This window comes from Pectinophora gossypiella, chromosome 7, assembly GCF_024362695.1.
Source record: "Pectinophora gossypiella chromosome 7, ilPecGoss1.1, whole genome shotgun sequence".
Classification (NCBI taxonomy): Eukaryota; Metazoa; Arthropoda; class Insecta; order Lepidoptera; family Gelechiidae; genus Pectinophora; species Pectinophora gossypiella.
This window is the reverse complement of record NC_065410.1, coordinates 8,951,845-8,973,427: the sequence shown is the minus strand read 5'-3', so window position 1 is coordinate 8,973,427 and position 21,583 is coordinate 8,951,845. Positions and strand designations below refer to the sequence as shown.

Below are 21,583 nucleotides of genomic sequence, written 5' to 3'. Positions count from 1 at the left end.
TATTTTGGTTCTTAAGTAAGCATGTATTCGTTACATGAGCCATGTAACGACTACATGCCATTTGGGGGCTCATTAGTAACTTTGACACCAGGTTTGATGACGTCGATCATTGATATCACAACCCACACGAGGAAAGAAAACAGTGGTGGATTATTTTAGAATAAATTCCTGAAACGTTGAAGGTCTGTTCACTACATTATTAGCTATTAGTAACTTACCTCCGACTGAATTGTTGACCACACATAAATATTTCCCAGAGTCTTCTACCTTGGCTTCTTTAATAATAAGTGTTCCAGAAACTTGTTTTACCCTGTCATTAAGTGTGACTGGCTGTTTTCTAGTGGTGCCATCAATGAACTTGTACCATCTGTAACAATAGAGAAAATGTTTAGAAAATGGTAGGTACGAAATAAGGAGATTTCTAAATATTTAAGTCACATTAGTGTTATTAGAATTACCACTTTTTGAATATATTTAAGGTACTGAGTAATTTTCGAAATAGTAACTGAAAATAATCGTGTAGTAGGGTATTTCAACACCACCCACTACCCACCTGAAAGCAGGAACCGGAAAACCTTGACTCAAGCAAAGAATTGTTCCCGTATGCCCCAAACTTACTTCCGATTCTTGTAAACGACCACTAGATAGCTTTGGAGGAACGCTATTAGTCGGTTCTTGAAGAAAACAATAATTAAAAAACAATTACTTTTAAAACAAAACATGAAGAATAATGAGTAGGTACTCGACGCCATAAGTGAATGTATCTTTCTAATATCATCCCTAATGAGAAGAAAACAATCTCCAAAGCTAGCAATAAGGACAAAACTTATAAAGCTACCACATCAACCAGGACTGTTTTTATGCAATTCAGACGTTTTACATAAAGATCAGCCTTGACTCACGAGAAGCACAAAGTAAAGATTAAAGCGCTTGAATGAAAGCAAGAACACCCTGAAACTTACCAGGAGGTGTCTGCGCCGCTCAATCGTTACTTTGGCTGAGGACCTTATAAGGGCGCGCGGCCGGCCGCGATTCAACACGCCTTCATGTCACGCGCGGGTGGGCCCCGCCGCAACAGACTGCAATAACAACGCACATCAGTACAGTGGGATGGAATGAAATGACTACGTGATATATGAATGCGTGAGATGCTGCCGGCCGGACAATTATTCAAGAATCATACCTCATCAAGGGAGCAGGAAAAGCTTGGACATCACAAAGTAGTGCCAGACTTTCGTCACTTCGACCTACTTGTCTATTCAATCCATCGCCTGTCACTTTCGGTGCAGTCCTACCCGATGGTTCTGGAATGTAAACTGGACGTCACTAACTATGCCTCACTCACCTAAATAGGGGCGCGGGGAAAGCGGCAACTTGACATGTTAAATATGCCACGTCGCTTTGACGCACGAATAAAACTTCCCAACCTTCGAATTGTTTAGTAGAGTCTTTTCTAGGCGCAATTTTATTGGTCGGTTCTGTAATAACGGAGAAGGATCTTATCAAATATGGTATAACACCTCCAATGAAAATCGGTTATCAGAACTTGAATAAGTACGAAATCGATAGACCACCTATTACAAATGATAACAATACCAACAAATAGAAGATCGATGAAAGTAGAGGAACTTACCGAAACATAGGTGCTGGGTAAGCGGATACATCGCAAGTAAGGTAAACAGTGTCGTCTCGAGAAACTAAGAATATTTCACCACCCTCAAATTTTTTACTTTTGTCACTTCGTGGAGCTATTTTGTTTGTAGGTTCTGTAATTTGAAAAATAAATCAACGCACCTGGATAACGGTACAGGAAATCCCTGCGCTGGGCATAAAAGCGCCAAAGACGACTTTTGGGCATAGTGTACCGCAGCCTTTTGAGTTGTAGTGATACTTGGCGCGACGCTTCCAATTGGTTCTGAAGAATATGTTTTAATATGTATCATACCTTGCCTTGATTTTATTTGATGGTAGGTGTACGCTGCAGCGACATAGGTAGACGTGCGTAATTGAAAGAAAATACTTGCCTAAATAAGGGAGCTGGGTATGCCTGCGCTTGACACAATAACCCGAAGCTTTGATCGATGGTTCGTGTAAAAGATATGCTACTGGCATCCGTTGAGAAAGTCGGTGCTTTGGAGCCAACTGGTTCTGTCATTTGAAAATAAAAAACTCGAAGTAAAAACAACACACTTGCCTGAAGATTGGGGCGGGAAAACTTTGCGCCTGACAGAGAAGAGCAAAGCTTTGGCCAATACGTTTTCTAAATATGCTTCCCATTGACTCAGACGAAAATGTTGGAGATTTAGCACCAACCGGCTCTATAACATTCAAAAGAAGGCACTAAATACTAATGAAAGAAATATTAGTATATATACTATATACTATGAAACTTGCCTGAAGAAAGGTACAGGAAATGCTTGAGCTTGGCACAGTAAAGCAAAGCTTTGACCTTCATGTCTTTTAATTGACGAAAGAGCCGAATCAGACGAAAACGAAGGAGCCTTTGATCCCACCGGCTCTGCACAAAACAAATAAATTATGGAGGCAAGGTGAATTAAATAAATTCACCACGGAAGAATATAAAGTCACTTGCCTGAAAATCGGTACAGGGTATGCCTGCGCTTGACACGTCATTGCAAAATTTTGCCCAGTATGTCTTGTTACCGCAGATAATGTAAAGTCAGTAGAAAATGTTGGTGGCTTGGAACCCACGGGCTCTGTACAAGAGAAATTACTATTATGAAATACACTTACCTAAAGAAAGGTTTTGGAGATGCTTGAGCTTGACATAGTAAAGCAAAACTTTGACCAATTTCTCTAATAAATGTACTGCTTTTTGAATCAGTTGAAAAAGACGGTGCCTTTGCCCCAACAGGTTCTAAAATCAGTGATGTACGAATATATAAGATAACGCAGGCCTACCTGAATACTGGTTGTGGATACCCCTGAGCTTGACAAAGCATAGAACCGCCAACATTCATTTGGATATGGTAATTGTAAGATGACGCCGTCGTGGGGAACGCAGGTGCTCTCGCAGTCACTGGTTCTAAACCAAAAATAGACGGATGTATGAAATTGAATGTTGTTCGAGTTACTAACCTGAATATAGGGGAGGGATGAGCTTGCGCTTGACATAGCAGTGCTAATGCTTGGTCAGCAGCTTTCGTAAGCGTAGTACTTTTATATTCCTGTGAGAATGTTGGAGTTTTTGATCCGATAGGTTCTGTGATGGAATTTTATCTTTCATTGTAGGAAGATACGAAATTAAACCTTACCTGAATATTGGGACAGGAAATGCTTGAGCTTGACACAAAAGAGCGAAATCTTGACCAAAGCTACGAGTAATTCCAGAGAATTGCACATCGCTTGAAAATGTAGGAGATTTTGAGCTAACAGGTTCTATAAATTAAAAATAATCATAAATATAACTTTTTCACCTGAATAGAGGTACTGGATAGCCTTGAGCGGGGCACAAGATATCGAGATCCTGGCCAATTTTCCTCACATACCAAGAAAATTTATTGTCTGTCGAGAATGAGGGTGCTTTCGATCCAATGGGTTCTAAAATTTAATTAATGTGTTACTGATAGTTAAATGTAAATACCTGTATATTGGAACAGGGTATCCCTGAGCTCGACATAACAAGGCTAAATTATGCCCTACAGGCCTTATAAACCATGCTAATTTGTCATCTGTGGAAAAGGCCGGGGACTTGGAACCGATGGGCTCTGAAAGGAAGAGAGCAATTTAAATATCCCTCACCTATATACTGGAACAGGAAACCCTTGCGCTGGACACGTAAGTGCGAAATCATGGCCACCTTGGATTTCAAACCATGCTAATTTCGACCCGCTTGAAAACGAAGGACTTTTGGAGCCAATAGGTTCTAAAAAGAGAAGAATTTGTTAAAATACCTGAATAAAGGGGCCGGATATCCTTGCGCTGGACAAAGCAAAGCAAAGCCCTGATTTACGTCTTTAACATACCACGCCATTTTGAAATCCGTCGATAATGTAGGTGCTTTCAGGCCAACAGGTTCTAAAACAAACGCGTCGTCTATTATTCAACGAGTGAACTCACCTAAACATCGGAACTGGATATGCTTGTGCGAGACAAAGCAAAGTAACGCTGATGTCCATCGGAAATTCCACAAACTCTATTGTCTTACTCGGAACCTTTGGTGGGGCACTATTAATTGGCTCTAAAAATTTAACATTATGTAATTTGTATTACCTGAATAGAGGTACAGGGAAGGCTTGAGCGGGACATAACAGTGTTAGGCTAGCATTCACAAATGCACTGAAACCTCTACTATTGTCCAAAGTAGGGAACTTGGGCGGCACTCTTCCTACTGGCTCTGGGTAATTCATACGAAATATCTTTGCTTCAATATTCATATATTATAAACAACTTGCATGATTTACCAGAATAGTGGGACAGGGTATGCTTGTGCCGGGCAAAGCAATGTGACGGTTTTATTCGAAGACACTTCGGAAAGGTCGATCGTTTTAGTTGCTACTTTTGGAGCGGCGCTACCCATTGGCTCTATGAAAATAATTTTGTTTGAAACATTGAATTAAATTTACCTGAATGCTGGGGCAGGGAATGCCTGTGCAGGACACAATAGTGTAATGCTGTCACCTCCTTTAGCATTAAAGGCGCGACTTGTGTCGCCCGAAGTGAATTTAGGTGATACACGACCGACGGGTTCTAAGAATAAATATTGGTGTAAGTGATAGTAAAAAGTACGCTATACAAAAAAATAGGTCGGGTAAGGTGGGGGCTGGGCATACCGTAGTAAACGCTAAAACTCCTCAATTTCTGTTGTGTTTCGTTTAAGTCAAAGTTTTTGAGCCGGGCAAAATAATGAGTATTAATAAACACATTACCACTAAGAGTTAATGATAGAACAATTGTGTTACCTGAATAGAGGTACAGGGAAGGCTTGAGCGGGACATAACAGCGTTAGGCTAGCATTCTCAAATGCGCTGAAGCCTCTAACATTATCCAGAGTTGGAAACTTGGGCGGTACTCTGCCTACTGGCTCTGGGTATTAATACGAAATATCTGTGCTTCAATATTCATATATTATAAACAACTTGAATGGTTTACCTGAATAATGGGACAGGGTATGCTTGTGCCGGGCAAAGCAATGTGACAGTTTTATTTGAAGACACTTCGGAAAGGTCGATCATTTTAGTTGCTACTTTTGGAGCGGCGCTACCCATTGGTTCTATGAAAATAATTTTGTTTGAGACATTGAATTAAATTTACCTGAATGCTGGGGCGGGGAATGCTTGTGCAGGACACAATAGTGTAATGCTGTCACCTCCATTAGCATCAAAGGCACGACTTTTGTCGCCCGATGTGAATTTAGGCGAAACGCGACCGACAGGTTCTAAGAATAAAATTTTGTTTTAAATCATAGTAATAATTACCTACACTACACGTGCATACGTGAAACGGGAAAGGTGTACGCTGGACATAATATTACACGCTTAAGTTCCTGAAGTTATCCAGTGATGTTGGTTTTGATAAAGTTCGCCTGTATTTACTCGATAGAAATATACTGCACAAAGTAAAGTTTTGAAATACCTGAACAATGGAGTTGGAAAGGCTTGAGCCGGACAAAGTAATGTGACACATGAATTAGAAGAAAATGTGAAGCTGCGTCCAGTTTCCATCGACGGGAATTTCGGCGATACTTTGCCCAGCGGTTCTGTTCAGGAAATGGATATAAACAATTTAATGAGTTACCTAAACAGTGGAGCAGGGAACCCTTGCGCAGGACATAATATTGGGATGCTGTCATCCATGTTGGCTACAAACGTCCTACTTATGTCCCCGGTAGGGAATTTCGGAGATACTCTTCCCACGGGTTCTACGACAATATTTTAAAAAGTATTGACTTTTAATATAATTCTTATAATAGAAAAATCACAAACTATAGGTACAATATCTTACCTAAACATTGGGGTGGGAAACGATTGAGCAGGACACATAAGCGACAGACTTTGGTTTGAATCGAAATTAAAAAGTCGACTTTTCTCTAGACTCGGAAATTTTGGAGAGACCTTTCCCATAGGTTCTGAAGCAAAAGAAATTATTTACTTTCTAGTTGATAAATATTTCTGCGATCATGAGAAAACGACTGATATAAATACCTGAAGAGTGGGACTGGGAACGCCTGAGCAGGGCATTGTAAAGCTAACGAATCATTTTTCTTGGCGCCAATCATAGTCCCCATCACGACAGAAGCGAACTTTGGCGGTACGCGACCGACGGGCTCTAGAGAAATTAACAAAGTAAAATTACTTTTCGTTACCTGAACAATGGGGTTGGGAATGCTTGAGCAGGACACTGCAATGCGTAAGATTCATTTTTCTTTACTTCGAACATAGTGCCCGTCAACACTGTTGCAAATTTAGGGGGCACGCGGCCAACGGGTTCTAAAAATTGTTTACAGAATATAGAGCGTGGGTGCTTCCCAAATTACCTGAACACGGGGACAGGGAATGCCTGAGCAGGGCACTGCAACGTAAATGATGCTTCCGTTGTAGTGAGAAATGACATGCTCACTTGAGTTGTTGACAACTTAGGTGGCACGCGCCCTATGGGCTCTGGGAAACGAGGCAAAGGCGTTAATTTCGAGGATGTCTTACCGGTACATGGGCGCGGGGTAAGCCTGTGCAGAGCATAGTACAGCGAGGCTGGAGTCCACGCTGAACTGGAAACCGCTGGTAGTCGCCGCGCTAGGAAACTTGGGGGGCACCCGACCCACCGGCTCTGCGCATGTTGGGAGAAGGCGGGTTCACCATGATCGGACTTGGATAGTGACTTCGTATAATTATGCCCTACTGCGCTCCTACTCGTCTATTCACAGATAAGTTTAAATCGGGAACTTTCTCGCGTGAGTCAAGGCTCTGCAGGGTACCCTATCCCAACATTCAGGCAAGTTATATTTCAAATTGAATAGGCAAACACAATTATTTGTGGCCTAAAATTAGTAGAGCACAGTATTCATAATCTCTACAAACGTACTTTTGTGGTTATTAACTTCCATACGTAATAATATGAAATATATCTTCAAAAAGATTGCGAATACTGTACCTATACACTATAAAAACAGAATATTTTCACAGGATAATTTTGTTTTTGTTTGGTATTACAAACTTCGACTACCACTTTTGAAAATATTCTCTTAAAATATAAGAATGAAAACTACAGAGAATGTTACATTATCAAATAAAAACATTTATAAAATGTGAATTGTAATAATATTAATCGTTCATCTTGCGGTGAATGTACCACTGACTTGTCCAATTGGAAATATAGTCGTATTAATCGCATGTTAAAAGAAATATGGTTTTGTCACGTTCTCTGTAGCTGCTTGTGTAGCATTATGAATTCAATCTAACATTTCCATTAAAAAAAAATAACAATATTCTTATTAGGTACTTGCCTACAATTTTTTCTTGATATGGTGATTGAAATTTATAGCGAATTATGTTAATATACATTTTAAAAATGATTTCATCATGCTACACCCGATTACAAAATAAAAGATCACTCACCAGTGATGACTAGTCGTCCTTTGGTAGCAGATAGTCGAGTTTCTCCAGTTAGTCTGTGTTTAGTTCTACATTGATATGATTTATAGCCATCTTCTGGTCCCACATCTCTAATATGTAATTCTCCTGATGGCAGTACTAGATATTTTCCATCTGTAAACCACAAAAATGGTATAGATATCCATACATTTAATATAAACGTCAATTTAAGCAATTCATAATCATGGATAAGCTTGTCAGCGCAACTTAAGGTTACTGTTTACTTAATATATCAAAGCATGCATTAACCTAAGGAAGGAGGAATGTGGGAAAGGTAGGCCGTGAGGCCCATGGAACCACGGGAAACCATTTCGGAGGATCAGACCCTAAACGCCACATCGATGATAAAAAGAACCTAGTGTAGCTATCAAAATTTAGAAAACTTTTTTGTAACGAAAGGGTTTGCAGATAAAGGAAGACTCACAGTTGAAAGTTACCCTCTAAATTTTCAACGGATTCAAGCTTTATCTCGAGGTCCTTGTCGCCTTCACTGATGATCCAAGATACGACAGTAACATATTCCGAAACGAAACTTGGTATGTGACATTTCAGTATAGCCGCGTTCCCTCTGAGGACGTACTCTTCCATGAGGTTCACAGCATATGATTGGGAAACAACTGGAACAAGGATTTTTGGTCAGAAAAGTTCTTCAAAGATGCGTTTGGCAAATCATACTAATCGTATAGATACGTTGTCCCTAAACTGGCGAGAAATAAGGTGTAAATAAGGTGGGACATTGAAAGGATTAGATGCAAGGATATAATGAACTTTTGCCAGAACTACCTAAATCAGCAGTAGAATTTATTCTGATCTCCTTCTCATTTTTGTCCTCCGAAATAATCCAGGAAGCGACAGCGACATACTCAGAAACAAAACTTGGAATTTGACATTTTAAAATAGCGGCGTTTCCGCGCAAGACGTATTCTTCCCAAAACTTTACATCGTAGGCTTGAGAAACGACTGAAATATAAAAGATAAAATGCGTTAACAATAAACGCGTATAATAATGCTAAATAGCGTGATTACAAAGGTGTGGACACCTACCCCCGTACTGAATATCGACCTAATAGTGAAGGAAGGTTTATTTTTGGATCGGTATGGATATGCAGGAAAGACAAGAAGGACGATGGAATTTAGTACGCTTGAACGTGTTGTTACCTAAATTAGAATCGGATATATTTATCTCAGCCTCATCTTTATCCCCTTCAGAGATAATCCAGGAAGTGACCGTGACATACTCGGTGACAAAACTTGGGATGTGACATTTGAGTATAGCAGCATTTCCGCGCAATACGTTCTCTTCCCAAAGATTTACAGTGTAAGACTGCGACACCACTGGAACAAATTCTCCTATACAGTCACCATCAATAGCGACGACGATGTTCTACAAAATAACCTAGTTAATAACTGTACTCCCTAGAAAAAGGAAATGGGTTGGAAGGAGTCCAGGAAGGTAATTAGTGTTGAATAAGTAATATACCCAAGTTAGAAGAATTGTCAACTTTAATTTCTAATTCTTCGACATCTCCTTCGGAAATGATCCAAGATGATACAGTCACGTACTCGGTGACAAAACTAGGAATGTGACATTTAAGGATAGCAGCGTTTCCGCGCAGAACATTCTCTTCCATCAAGTTGACTGTATACGCTTGAGACACAACTGGAAAAATGACAAAATGCAAAGTAGTAAAAACTATAGTAACGAACTAATGAGGAAGCAAGGACGGGATATGGTGATAACGGAATATTTGTAAACAAATACCCAAGTCCCTATTTTCCTCGGCTATAATTTCCAATTCAACTTTATCTCCCTCCGAAATAATCCAAGACGAAACGCTCACATACTCCGTGACGAAAGTAGAAATATGACACTTTAGGATGGCGGCATTGCCACGTAACACGCTCTCTTCCATGAGGTTCACTGTATATGCTTGTGTGACAACTGCAGGAAGAATTAAAATGCAAAAAGGTAATTAGATTATGTGTTGAACGTGAATAGGAAAGAAGGAATTGGAAATTTAATTATGACTTGAACATAAAATACCCTCATTGTTGATAGTATCGTTTGGCTTAATCTCATTTTCGTCATCTCCTTGAGATATAATCCAAGATGCGACCGATACATACTCAGTAACAAAACTCGGGATCAAGCATTTTACTATAGCAGCATTCCCACGCAAAACATTTTCTTCGACTAAGTGAACCGAATATGCTTGAGAGACAACTGGAATAACCAAGCAAATGTTTATGTTATTTTTATACTATATGCCAGAAGGTCGTGGAATAGAGGTGAGGATGTAAAGGAAAACATATACTTAAGTGCTTAAACATCGTATAAAGTACCCTCTTTGTGAACCGTATCATTTGCTTTAATTTCCATTTCGTCATCTCCCTCGGAGATGATCCAAGAAGCGACTGACACATATTCGGTTACGAAACTCGGGATGAGACATTTGACGACCGCAGCGTTTCCTCTCAATACATTTTCATCAACCAATATAACTGTATATGCTTGAGATACAACTGAAATGTACAAAAATAATTCCTATCTAGTAAATTCAAATACTATTTCAAAACCAGACAATGACAGCCATATTTCGACAAAAATTACAAAGGAGAGGACATAAAGGATAATAGTATTCCACATGGCTGGCATGGTTAAAATACCATAATTTTCATTCGTCTGGTACTCTCCACTCTCAGTATCGTGCCAAGAAAGTACTTGTACGTGGTCCGATACAAACGAAGGAATATGGCATTTGAACACTGCTGCATTTCCTCTGATCACATACATGTCATAAACTTGCGACTCGTAGAATTGATTTACCGCTGAAATATTATGAAACGTTAAGCTACAATTGAATACCTACATTAGAGTTACGGTCGGGGATTTGGTGGAGAGCGGATAGGAGCAATTGGGGACGCGCGGGCGCTCTCGATTACCGTAATTGGCCTCTGAGCCGCTCAACGAAAATGCAGAGAGGGACTCTTCGCCCATCACCCACTCTACGATCTGCACGTAATCAGCTACAAATGACGGAATCACACATTTGACGATCGCCGCGTTGCCACGTAGAACATCCTCGTCAGTAACTCGGGGTTCATAACTCTGATGAATCACTGTACATAGACAGAAAAATACTAATTTCAAAGGCACAGTAAATGTTGTGATTATTTAGGAGGGGAGGGAAGGAAATATTTACAAATATTTTATTACTACCGGGTTCGACTGTTTGACCTTCTGCAGTAACCGTGTCATTATCCATTATCCAGGCGACGACATGAACAAAATCTGCGACGAACGAAGGCACGATGCACTTGAGAATGGCCACATTGCCTCGCAGAACAAACTCATCATTGACTCTAGCTTCGTATTCTTGAAGGACAGCTGCGAGAAACCGAGATAGGAGTGAGGAATGTGGAATTTTCGTACGAGGAATTACCCTCATTATTCCCAGGATGGTATGTGCCTCCGTCACTGTCCATCCAGATTTCAACGGATACAAAGTCGGAGACAAAACTAGGAACTTCACATTTCATAATAGCTGCATTGCCTCGAATAACGTATTCATTGTCAGCTTCGGCTTCATATGGCTGCGACACGACTATGAAAATATAAAATCATTTAAATAGAAAATATTGGTCCTATCATATACAAAATAAAATAATGCGGGAACAGGGAAAGGGTAACAAGAATATTATAATGCATTATTAATGCGAAGTACCCTCTGCAGTGTTTGTATTGTTAATAGTAAGAATTTCTCCGTTATCCATAATCCAAGACTCAACGTGGACGAAGTCGCTTACAAAAGATGGAATCTTGCAGCGAACAATGGCAGCATTTCCTCTAATCACGTACTCATTTTCGGCTTCGGTCACGTAATACTGCGACACAACTAAAGAATAATAAACAGGTATTTAAAAGGGAACTGACAGGTTGAGGTGTGGAGACAGGCGTCTATAGTAGGAAGTGGACATTTGATTGTTTAGTGAGGCCATTATTACCGAGGTCCTCAGAAAGAGTAATATCAGTTCCTTTTTCGTCAATCCAGGCTTCTACCTTAACAAAATCGGCGACGAAGGAGGGGATGGAACATTTAAGGACAGCAGCGTTTCCCCTGATTACGTATTCGGTTAGGATTTCGGCTTCGTAGAATTGATTTACAACTGAAATAGAACCGAAAATTCTTGGAATTAATTGAATAGGATAGGGATTATAGTGGAATTGGAATTTTGTAGCGTCTTAAAAATGTGAGTACCGATATCATCGGTATGTAAGTACTCGCTGCCGTCTGAGTTGACCCAAGCCTCAACTTTAACAAAATCGGAGACGAAAGACGGGATATTGCATTTTAATACAGCCGTGTTTCCTCGGATTACGTACTCCGACACCACTTCCGCTTCGAAATATTGCGTTACAACTGAAATATTCATATTTCTATAAATGCTATGCGTTAAATATGGGTTTTATGGGCAATGAAGGAGAGGAAGAGGATTTTTCATGATTATTGGAAAACTAATACCATCGCTCTCTTTAGATTCCTCAGTGGTGAATGAATTGCCAGCTTCGTCCTGCCAGGCAACGACATAGACAAAATCCGCCACAAATGATGGGATGGAGCATTTAAGTATAGCGGAATTTCCGCGAATTACATATTCATTGTTTACTTCAGATTCATACTGCTGCTGCACCACTGTGGAATTGGATGTAAATTATATTTGTTTTGGTAATAAGGGTAGGATGGTTAGGAAGGTAAGTATGTAATACGGCGCGGGATTAACCATAGTCATTGCCAGGCAAGAAATCCTCGTTGTTGTCAGTGTGCCAAGAGAGAACCTCAATGAAGTCGGCGACGAAGGACGGGACCTGACACTTGAGCACAATACTGTTCCCCAATATAACATACTCCTTGTTGACATCAGTGTCGTAATTCTGGGCGACCACTGACATATTCAAAAATAAACAAGTAATTAACAACTTTATATCGTTACTAAAATGTAGACATTTAAGCTGCTGCTGAAAGAGAACATTTTAATTATACGGCTAAACATACATTAAGGCTCATAACAAAACCGTATATCTTGTGTTAATAATTTGTAGTAAACTTCAAACTATAGGGTTTTATTATGAGGGTCATTAATATTCACAGGTCTTTAAGACAGTCGCTGGTAACAGTTTATATTATTTAAATGTATTATTATTCTGCGAGCAAGTCCAGTGCTATTACACAATAGGGGTTCATTTGCATGGTAAAATAGTAAGCTGACATCAACCTAAAAAGTAAAGTTGATTGTCAATGGGCGTTTAACAAATGCAAAACCATGAATGGAGTGTAATAAAATTCATAGTTCTTTTAAACTAAAACAGGCCTTCGGATCTTCTGATGTCTGTGGATACGTGTTTAAAATCGATTGACCGAATCTATCACCTATCTCTAAAGTGGTTGATTATATAATTGACCTTATTAGCTCTCGGTGCTAAAGGCCCAGTGTCGACCAATCAACCATTTAATCTTCGTTGTGTCGGCCCTTCAACTGTCACATGTTTATTATCAATTAAGGGTTTAGGGCTTATTAAATGGATGGTACGTACGTACGGGTCGTCATTTAATAGGTAATACTGAAAGATAATTTAAGCCACGTGATAGGTATAATGCATTTGAGCCAGCCGCCTTACTAAATATTTTTGCTGAATTGTGAATTTTGCTAATCTAAACAACAATTAAGGCAAAATGTGCAAAAGAATTATGGTACTGATAATGTAGTCCGTCACCTTATGATCTTTGGCTGGGGTGATCGTCAATCTGTTGAGTTGTCGCGTGTCGCAATTTGTATTGGCAGCCAATTACAACTAATTTTATCGCTTTTTATTAACACTTCCTTATGCCTTAAAAGCCGTAAGGAAGAAAATAGCAGTCAGAACGCACGCTTATCATACGAAGGACAACTCTCAAAAGGTTCCACTCCCGATGGGCTTCTTGTACCTTGTCAATAATAACAAACGATATCGCAATAACAAAAGACAAGGAGGTCCATTAGAAATCAAACCAGAGAACGTTAGATGAATCATAATTATTGTATGGTTCATATTTAATATCCTCAAAGGAAGTTTTCTCAGACATAAAACGGCAATGGCATATAACATTCTCCACAAGTGGAATCAAATATATTCCCTGTTCTTAGTTTGTTTTTGTTCTTATGTTGGTGATTCCTCAAAAAGATATCGTAAAGAATATCACGTAACATGGTCAACTCTTCTCTTTTATTAATGTCTTGCTTACATTCGAAGTCGACACCAACTTATATCATATTACAAAGCAACGGGTCATAAGTTAAGAGATGAAAGCCGACAAGTGGCTTATCATAATGATCTGATGGTCCTACTACAACACATACCACAGCAACGGCTTAAAATAAATCTTTGTGTTTTTTAATATTTATACTGGTTTTGTGTTTCACGAATTTATGCTTTGAGTGATAAAATGTGTAATAGCACTGCTTGTATTTTGTAGGTTGTTTTTCGGTACGACTAGAAATTGCATTTTACATTGATACGTTCAAATACAATTTTGGATAGGTTCAATTATTAAATTGTTGACATTACTGTTTATAGTAGATAATTGTACACTTATCTATTAATAATCGTTGTGGAATTAAAACATGTTGAATTAAGTGCCCTATCAAAATCATTGCATTGCGTTTATAAAAAAAAATACTGTAAATTGAAAGAATTTTAGGAGTAAGTAAGTAATGTAAAGGTTTTACAGTACCGAAACTAGAAATAACAGAGAGGTGGAAGTAGTTTATCGAATTTATTATTCACTGTCGTTTTCAAAAGGCTACTGCCTTCAAAATAATAACAGAAAGGGAATACATGTGCAAAATATAATGAAACAACCTGGTGCTAAACGCACGACGCCGTAAACACTCCCTGTTATAAGACATTCCATTTTAATTTAATTAACTTTTAAAATAAATAACGCGCATGCCAGCCAGGATGATGTGCCCAGAGGAGGTCACATCATCACGGTACCTACTGATAAAATATTGCTGATTAGGTTTTCAGTTTTCACCCCACAGCGACATTTGCAGAATATCTAGTTCAATAGCAGTCTCTTGTTTTCCTATACCTAGTGGTATGTGACTTACCAGCTCGTACGTTGACGTCGCGGGAGTGGATGGTGCCGACGGGGTTGCGGGCTAGGCAGGCGTACACTTGCGCGTGCACTTCCTGACGATAGTCCTCGGCGCGGAACGGGGGGAACACCAAGTTTCCATTCGGCAACACCTGAGCGGAATAAATATTGCTTGAAATACACGTTGTAGGTGTACCTTCAGAATTATAGTTAGGGTAGCTTCTGAGTCTATAGGCGTCACAGGCTCCAGCAGGCGGCATATGACCTACACACGCTACCATCCCCAATGACACTACAATACAAATACACTTTATTGCACCAAAATAAAAACAAATAATTACAAAAAGACTTTTAACTAACTCTCTTTACTTAGGTACGTAGTTTTGGTTTTTAACTATTCCTCAATGAAGTTTTCGAGAGATCCGTTTTTTAATGTTTGCTTTTTGTTCTGTTTTATAAAAAAAAAGTAGAAGCGTACTTAAATTAGTACCTACTTTCATTGAAAGGTAGCCTTATACGTTCTTTGAACTTGCAAATAGACTTTATAATTAAGGTAGATTAAAATAACCGCTTAAGTAGCGGGCGAATTCAATTCTCCCTTATTATCCTGTCTGTGTCGATTTGTCGTCGTAAATAGCTGTCTTGTGTCAACGGAAGGGCGATGTAACGAGGCGGAAATTCATGACTACTGCTGCGACAGGTAGGCGCGGGCGCTTTATAATGACTCCTCAGTGACTCAAAGCTCAAGGCAGTAGCCTTTTGAAGGATTTGCTAACTGTTAAGTCATACAGGATCTCAATCCACGATGAACAGATTGTGTGGATATAATCTTTTGCGCTTTATAATTTATAAGCTTTTGTAGCGAGGTCTCTATTTCTTCTCTATACTTCTCTGCTTTGTAATGAACCAGAGACTCGACCCAGCTTAGCCTGGGTACTTTATACCCACAATACAAGTATAATTATGCTCTGACGGCAGATGACGGAAACAATTTAAGTACCATTTAGTAGACCACGTTAAATAGACAGAATGCATTAGCACGCTCCATCTCTATATTTAATCTAAGACGGTAGTGAAGCATGTGTGCTTTAGATGCACTTGCGTCGCAATATTTTTTTTTATTATTATACTACTTTTTATAAGTCCATGGTAAATATAAGAAAACTTGAGCCTAAGTACTATAATTCATTATCACATAGTACTGAACTGACCTGTTGGCGACATTACCTACTTCGTGAGACCTTTGTGAGACTGTTCCGTTTTGTGGGCTAAGTCATAATTGTCTGAAATTAATAATATAATTCCGTGCTTTGGATGTTATATTTCCTGAAGTAAGTACGCAATCGTTTTATGAGCCATGAGAGGGGTTTCTGGCCGCTCAATAATAACCCTGATATCGACCAAAAAGAGAGCTCGATGACGGATTTCTGGCGTGTGGGACTTACCAACCCACACGCCAGAAAAAGACAGCCGATCCTGAGATAAAGGAAACCAACCTGTCGCAGTCCAGGGACGTCCCCAACAGCAGTTCCGTCAGCGCGGACCCAGATAACGTCAGGAGCGGGGGAGCCTCGTGCTGCGCACTCCACTACGGCGCCGGTCGTGTTGCTGAAGTCTACTCGGTTCGGGGGTTCCTTGATGAAGATCGGGCCTATGGTTTCGTCCTCGCAAAGCACTGATCCTGCGGTGGAAAGGAGATATTGTTGGTTTAAAAAAAATCTTTAAATCGTTTAGATATAAATATTATGCAATGTAGGATCACCAGAAAACATTTTCAGATTCTATCTATATTATAAGCTTGGATTTTAAATAGGTTTACAAGTTCTCGTGAATCCCAACTAGCTTCAACAACTTATGAAATAGGTAATTATTAGTACCTACTAATAATCTATTAATTCGTCATTGTAATACGATACCTATCGTATTACAATGACTAATTAATAGCATCATACTTATATATTATTTGAGATATGTATTTGTGGAGTGAAATTTTATGAACGCTAGGCAGGTTGGCATGTTAAGATTTAACCCTTTAAAGCGCAGATGGCCGTGGTTTGCGGTTGTAAGTCTGCAACAGCGAGACCTAAATAGAAAAGCAAAGAGCACTCAAACGCGCCGCAACACCCTTTGCGCTAGTTCCAGGGATCTCGACCCACTTTATAACGAAGCTCGCAAAAATATTGTAAAAGACCTCGTACTTCGTACTAATGATGTACCTACGTGGTGCAGAAGTACCTATGAAGCTATGACGAGTGTCGCATGACATGACACTCGAAGCACGCGTTAATTACTGGCCTCATTCCGTTTCCGGTGCAATTGAATAAAAAGGTAGGTACCTACCGAGATGGGATACAAGGCGAAGTAGTGGTAGTTTAGGTAAGTAGGTACTTTAAGTGTTTGAAACACACAGAAACTGTTTAATATCTAGACGTAATCAATCGGCAATATACCTTACCTAGTAATTTACCAATTTAATCTAAGCCCGCAACCTCATTTAAATTCAAATAAGTAATAAAAGATTTCTCAATAATATTTAAAATACGAAGTGCGCAGGGAATGAAGAAGATATTATTGTTGGCCAGTACAAAAAGTTTACAAAAGCTTTCAATATCCCCTGCCTCTTGGGTTTGAATAAAAAATAGCGACAAAAGGAACAAAAAGCGCGGGTGTGGTGCGTACTGCGTGCGGGTACGACAGATGTGCGTTCGCGCACGCTCCTGATTGGTCGGATGGCAGGACAGATGTTCGACGAGACGTGCCGAGACCGACCGGATCCGAAGCGATTTATCTCGCCACTTGCAGCGATTTATACTATGCAGCACGACAAAATAGATTTCTGTTCCCGTCAGGTGCAGCCAATTAGGCATGATTAAAATGAGAGTTCATTAAGCTATGGAACAAAACTTAATGAACAGAACAAAAGCACTCGGAGATTCCGTCTCGGTGTAATAAATAACAGTGTCGTTTGAGATAACGAAATGAGGAGAAATTGTCCACAGTTTAAGACGACTGACATTGTCTTCAGTGAAATTTCAACTATAAATTTACAATTACAGACAAGTGGAATGGAATTCATTGGTAGGTAAGGTAGGTTAACGTACTCATGAGCACGTACCGAATAATAGTATCAGTCAGTATTTATAAAGTAGGTAGGTACTTACTACACCGTGTTATCTAAGCTCTAATATACATGCCTAAGTTTTAATATTTCCTAGTGAATCGTTTTATAAGTAGTATACTTATCTACTTATCTTAATAAATAAAAAAGCATTTCCTATCAGCTGCAAGGAGATATGTATTGTATCCGATAATACTCGTAACTAATACACAACACCTGGTTGCAACTGTTGCAAGGAATCATGTGATATCAGGTAGGTATAATATCTATCTACTTATAGAACCAACCCACTCAGTTTGTTAAGTTCTCTCAGTTGGTCTACGCGTGTATCAGTATTTAAATAAATGAATAAATAAACAAAGGTTTATCTTTACTTAGGTAGGTAGGTATATATTATGAAGTCTGTTTTATCTTCATATAAGTGAAAGAGTAAAGGAAAAAAGACAAATACTGAGAATTATTGAGGACAGAAGAGACAAGATGAGGGGACACCTAATAAGACACGACGAATTTATTAAAAACTTCATAGAAGGAAAGAGAGGAAGGGGAAGACCAAGAAAAGCACATAGAACAGATTAAAGAAAAGGTTAACGTCGTGTCTTATAGGGAAGTCGAATTGGCCTTTGATAGACTGGAATGGAAAATGTTACACCGACAAGAGCGTGGCTCTTACATTGATGATGATGAAGTGCAAAAACAAGGAAGAGCGGATCTTTACAATCTCTAAATTATCAATTCATCATAAATAAAATAGACTCCTAAATTAGATTCCACAATGATAAAACTTGCAACAATGATAATTACTATAAGTAGTTATTAAAATCTCCATACAATAGAAAACGACTGTGAGTGATGATGACATAAAAAATATAGTGCGTTATTAATTTTACGAATGTGATTACGTAACGTTTTTCTACCTCTTTGCAGATCTAAGAAAAATAATACTACAGAAAAATATATCAGATACGTATCGTAGGTACGGTTACGTACGAGCATTAATATGTATACACTTTGGTACCATGTCACATTAACTTTTTTGACAAATTGAACTGTAAGTCTCACTAAATGTCAAATATGTTAGTGCGACAGAGTCCTAAAGTGGGTACATTGCTCATGACTGTACTCTAATTCTTTTTCGATAAGGGTCCGTCAAATAAATGACGGATCCACTATTTGTACGCTAGCCACGGTAGGTTACGTACTACCATCCCATATCTCATAATAATTTTCTACTGTCCGTCATTTTCGCACTCGAATCAGATAAGAATCCGATGTAGTAGCTAATGACGGCTTTTGCTCAAAATAGTACAGGTAGGTACACCAGCTACCTATCTAGTAGTAATTTATTAGCAGATTCAAATTAGCATCTTCATAAGTCTTAAGGCATTTACGATAAACTACACGCAAGCACACATATACTTGAAGACCGAGCTCAACTATTGAACAAGTCTGTAAACTTTCATGCTTAGAATATTATACTTATTTAGATAATACAGCGAGTTTCTCAGTTACGGTAGTTAGTCGAACTTGCATCGCTAACGAGTCAAGTTTAGTATGCTCACAGCGACTAAGTTACCATGTATGTATTGTTTTCCTGTGCCAGAATTTGGTTTTACATTATTCATTGTGCCGAACCAAGTTAGTTCGAAACGAGCTTCTGTCTCCGACTCAGTCAACACCACGAAGATAACTACGTAGTTAAATAATAGTCTTCGCCGGTAAGGTCAAACACCTAGTTTGATTTGGAAGTAAATAACTTCATATTTGTCATTATAGGTATTTCTTATTTTCAAATTAGAACACGCGGCAGGTTCTGGTTTTTATTTACTAAAGATCCTTGGGGGAGGCCTATGCCCAGCAGTGAGCGTCGTACGGCTGATGAGCTAAGTTTTTAAATATCTACCTATTATGCTCCTCTCTTTTGTAACAGGTACCTAATCAAATATCAGTCATTAATCACAGGTAGCGTGTTTATCTTATTGAATAGGTATTATTAAATGGAATCAATACATTAACGCCTTGAGCACGAATGAAAGCAAAACAAACGTTAATGTATTAAAAAGTTTAAGACACATCCGAATATCAGCAAAAGACCGTTAAGCATGTGTTAACATTTCGGTGTGTTATTAATTCATTAGCAGATGATGAACATCGCGCGAATGGTGCGTGTGTTATGGTTATGGCTCCATTCTGGACTATGGGCCGTAAAATTCCGGCCATTCACCTCGGGTGCTTGGCTTCCGAAATTGCGTTATCTCACTTATCCTTATCTAAGACTATTTCTCAACTGCACGCACCTACTTGGGTAGATTTAAGGTTGGTGAGATATGTAGACGATAAAGATAATGGTTTCGTTTCTATTAATGGAGATACATCATTCGGTGTTATTTGCAGACAGTAGGAAATTATGTGACCTACATTTCGTAACGGTTGCTGCACTGCTCTTATAGCCATCTCATCTAAACTTTTTTTGTTACCATCTGCCTACTTTTCACAATTTCAACTTTCATCTAAATAAGTAGGTATGTATATTTTGGACACTTTAACCTCAGCTATGATTATTGAATTTTGTATTGCAGCAACTGGTCTTAAATATGTACCAACTTTTTTACCTTTCACGTGATCGCCTGCAATTGCATTGTAGCATACATAGCTACATAAATCTACCTATATTCATCAGTACCTACGAAAAATCTGTAATAGCGTTCAGGAAATAGACTTTGCGATTGGATTCTGACGTTAGACTATCGAGGGGCATATTGGATTAAGTAGGTATAGGCACTTATATTGAGTTGTGGTAGGTAGGTATCTTCTTATATTTCAAACCGTGTTTACAAAATTAGATTTTGTTTGAATTCCATCTCTTTTTGGAAAATATTTTGTTTCCTTTTTTGATCAATTATATTTTGAGGGTATTTTCGTGAACTCTCTTTCGTATTTAGGTGGGTAGATAGGTACTCCTTTTGTCTCTTAATTAACCTTACAAGTTACGAACGAAGGTATTGTCTCGTGTCACTGTATGCGCCAGTATGCCGGAATGCGGAGTCAGTTTGTTTAGCTGTTGCATAATCAGGTAAGCCTTTATCCACATCATGTGGTGGTCTTGGAAACGCGTGGGCCTGAGCGCATTCCACGCGACATACGATAGTAATCTGAAGATTACGAGTATGAGCTAGTTGTTGACGCTTTAAGGGTTTAGTTGGTTGCTGTAGGTAATTTATTTTACCTATTAATGAGGTTATGACGAGGTTTGGGTACATATACTATACACATCTGCCTATTCCTTCGTGGGATACGGGTATGATGCTGTTCAAAAAATAGAAGGAACAAGTTGGAAGGGCCCAGCACAACGCGCCATACAGATATGAGCGAATAGTTCATAAGTAGATACTTCAACTTTACACTCCGAAACTATTCGTCCGAAAACTTTACGACGCACGGTGTTCCGCGATATTATATTAAAAGGTCTTTTCGTGCATTATAAAATTATAAATTGCAGGGCAAAAAATCAAATATTTACTATCATTCAAGGAGATACCTCTTTATCACAGGAACGCTAAAAACCTTAGTATGATCGGTTATTTATCAAAAAAATACTTTTGTAAGCAGTATCTTACGAAAAGTTATGATAAAATTGCAGTGTATCGCATAAAATAAGTATACATTTCCGGTAAAGTGGCTATGGAATATGAAAGGCAGTAGAGCTAGTAAAGGAGAGT

General features: G+C 38.9%; 1 protein-coding gene across 35 annotated transcripts in view; it reads right to left on the bottom strand.

Annotated features, from left to right (window-relative positions):
* LOC126367980 (Down syndrome cell adhesion molecule-like protein Dscam2) overlaps positions 1-21,583 on the bottom strand; it is a 65,347-nt gene that overhangs the window by 28,534 nt on the left and 15,230 nt on the right. For 6 of the 35 annotated variants that reach the window (XM_050011760.1, XM_050011761.1, XM_050011772.1 and 3 more), the window contains exons 3-8: positions 16,243-16,427; positions 14,760-14,898; positions 9,373-9,552; positions 7,575-7,724; positions 1,634-1,766; positions 219-367 (exon numbers count right to left, since the gene is read on the bottom strand). In XM_050011760.1, coding sequence (XP_049867717.1) covers positions 219-367; positions 1,634-1,766; positions 7,575-7,724; positions 9,373-9,552; positions 14,760-14,898; positions 16,243-16,427 — 936 coding nt within the window. Of the gene's footprint in view, positions 1-218; positions 368-553; positions 675-1,633; positions 1,767-2,754; positions 2,879-3,275; positions 3,400-3,437; positions 3,562-3,604; positions 3,729-3,762; positions 3,887-3,914; positions 4,039-4,233; positions 4,358-4,586; positions 4,711-4,922; positions 5,047-5,112; positions 5,234-5,274; positions 5,399-5,829; positions 5,882-5,964; positions 6,089-7,574; positions 7,725-9,090; positions 9,271-9,372; positions 9,553-10,553; positions 10,731-11,053; positions 11,216-11,335; positions 11,507-11,615; positions 11,778-11,869; positions 12,032-12,133; positions 12,305-12,392; positions 12,555-14,759; positions 14,899-16,242; positions 16,428-21,583 lie in introns of all 35 variants that reach the window. The other 29 variants (XM_050011788.1, XM_050011775.1, XM_050011780.1 and 26 more) reach the window with 25 other exon arrangements.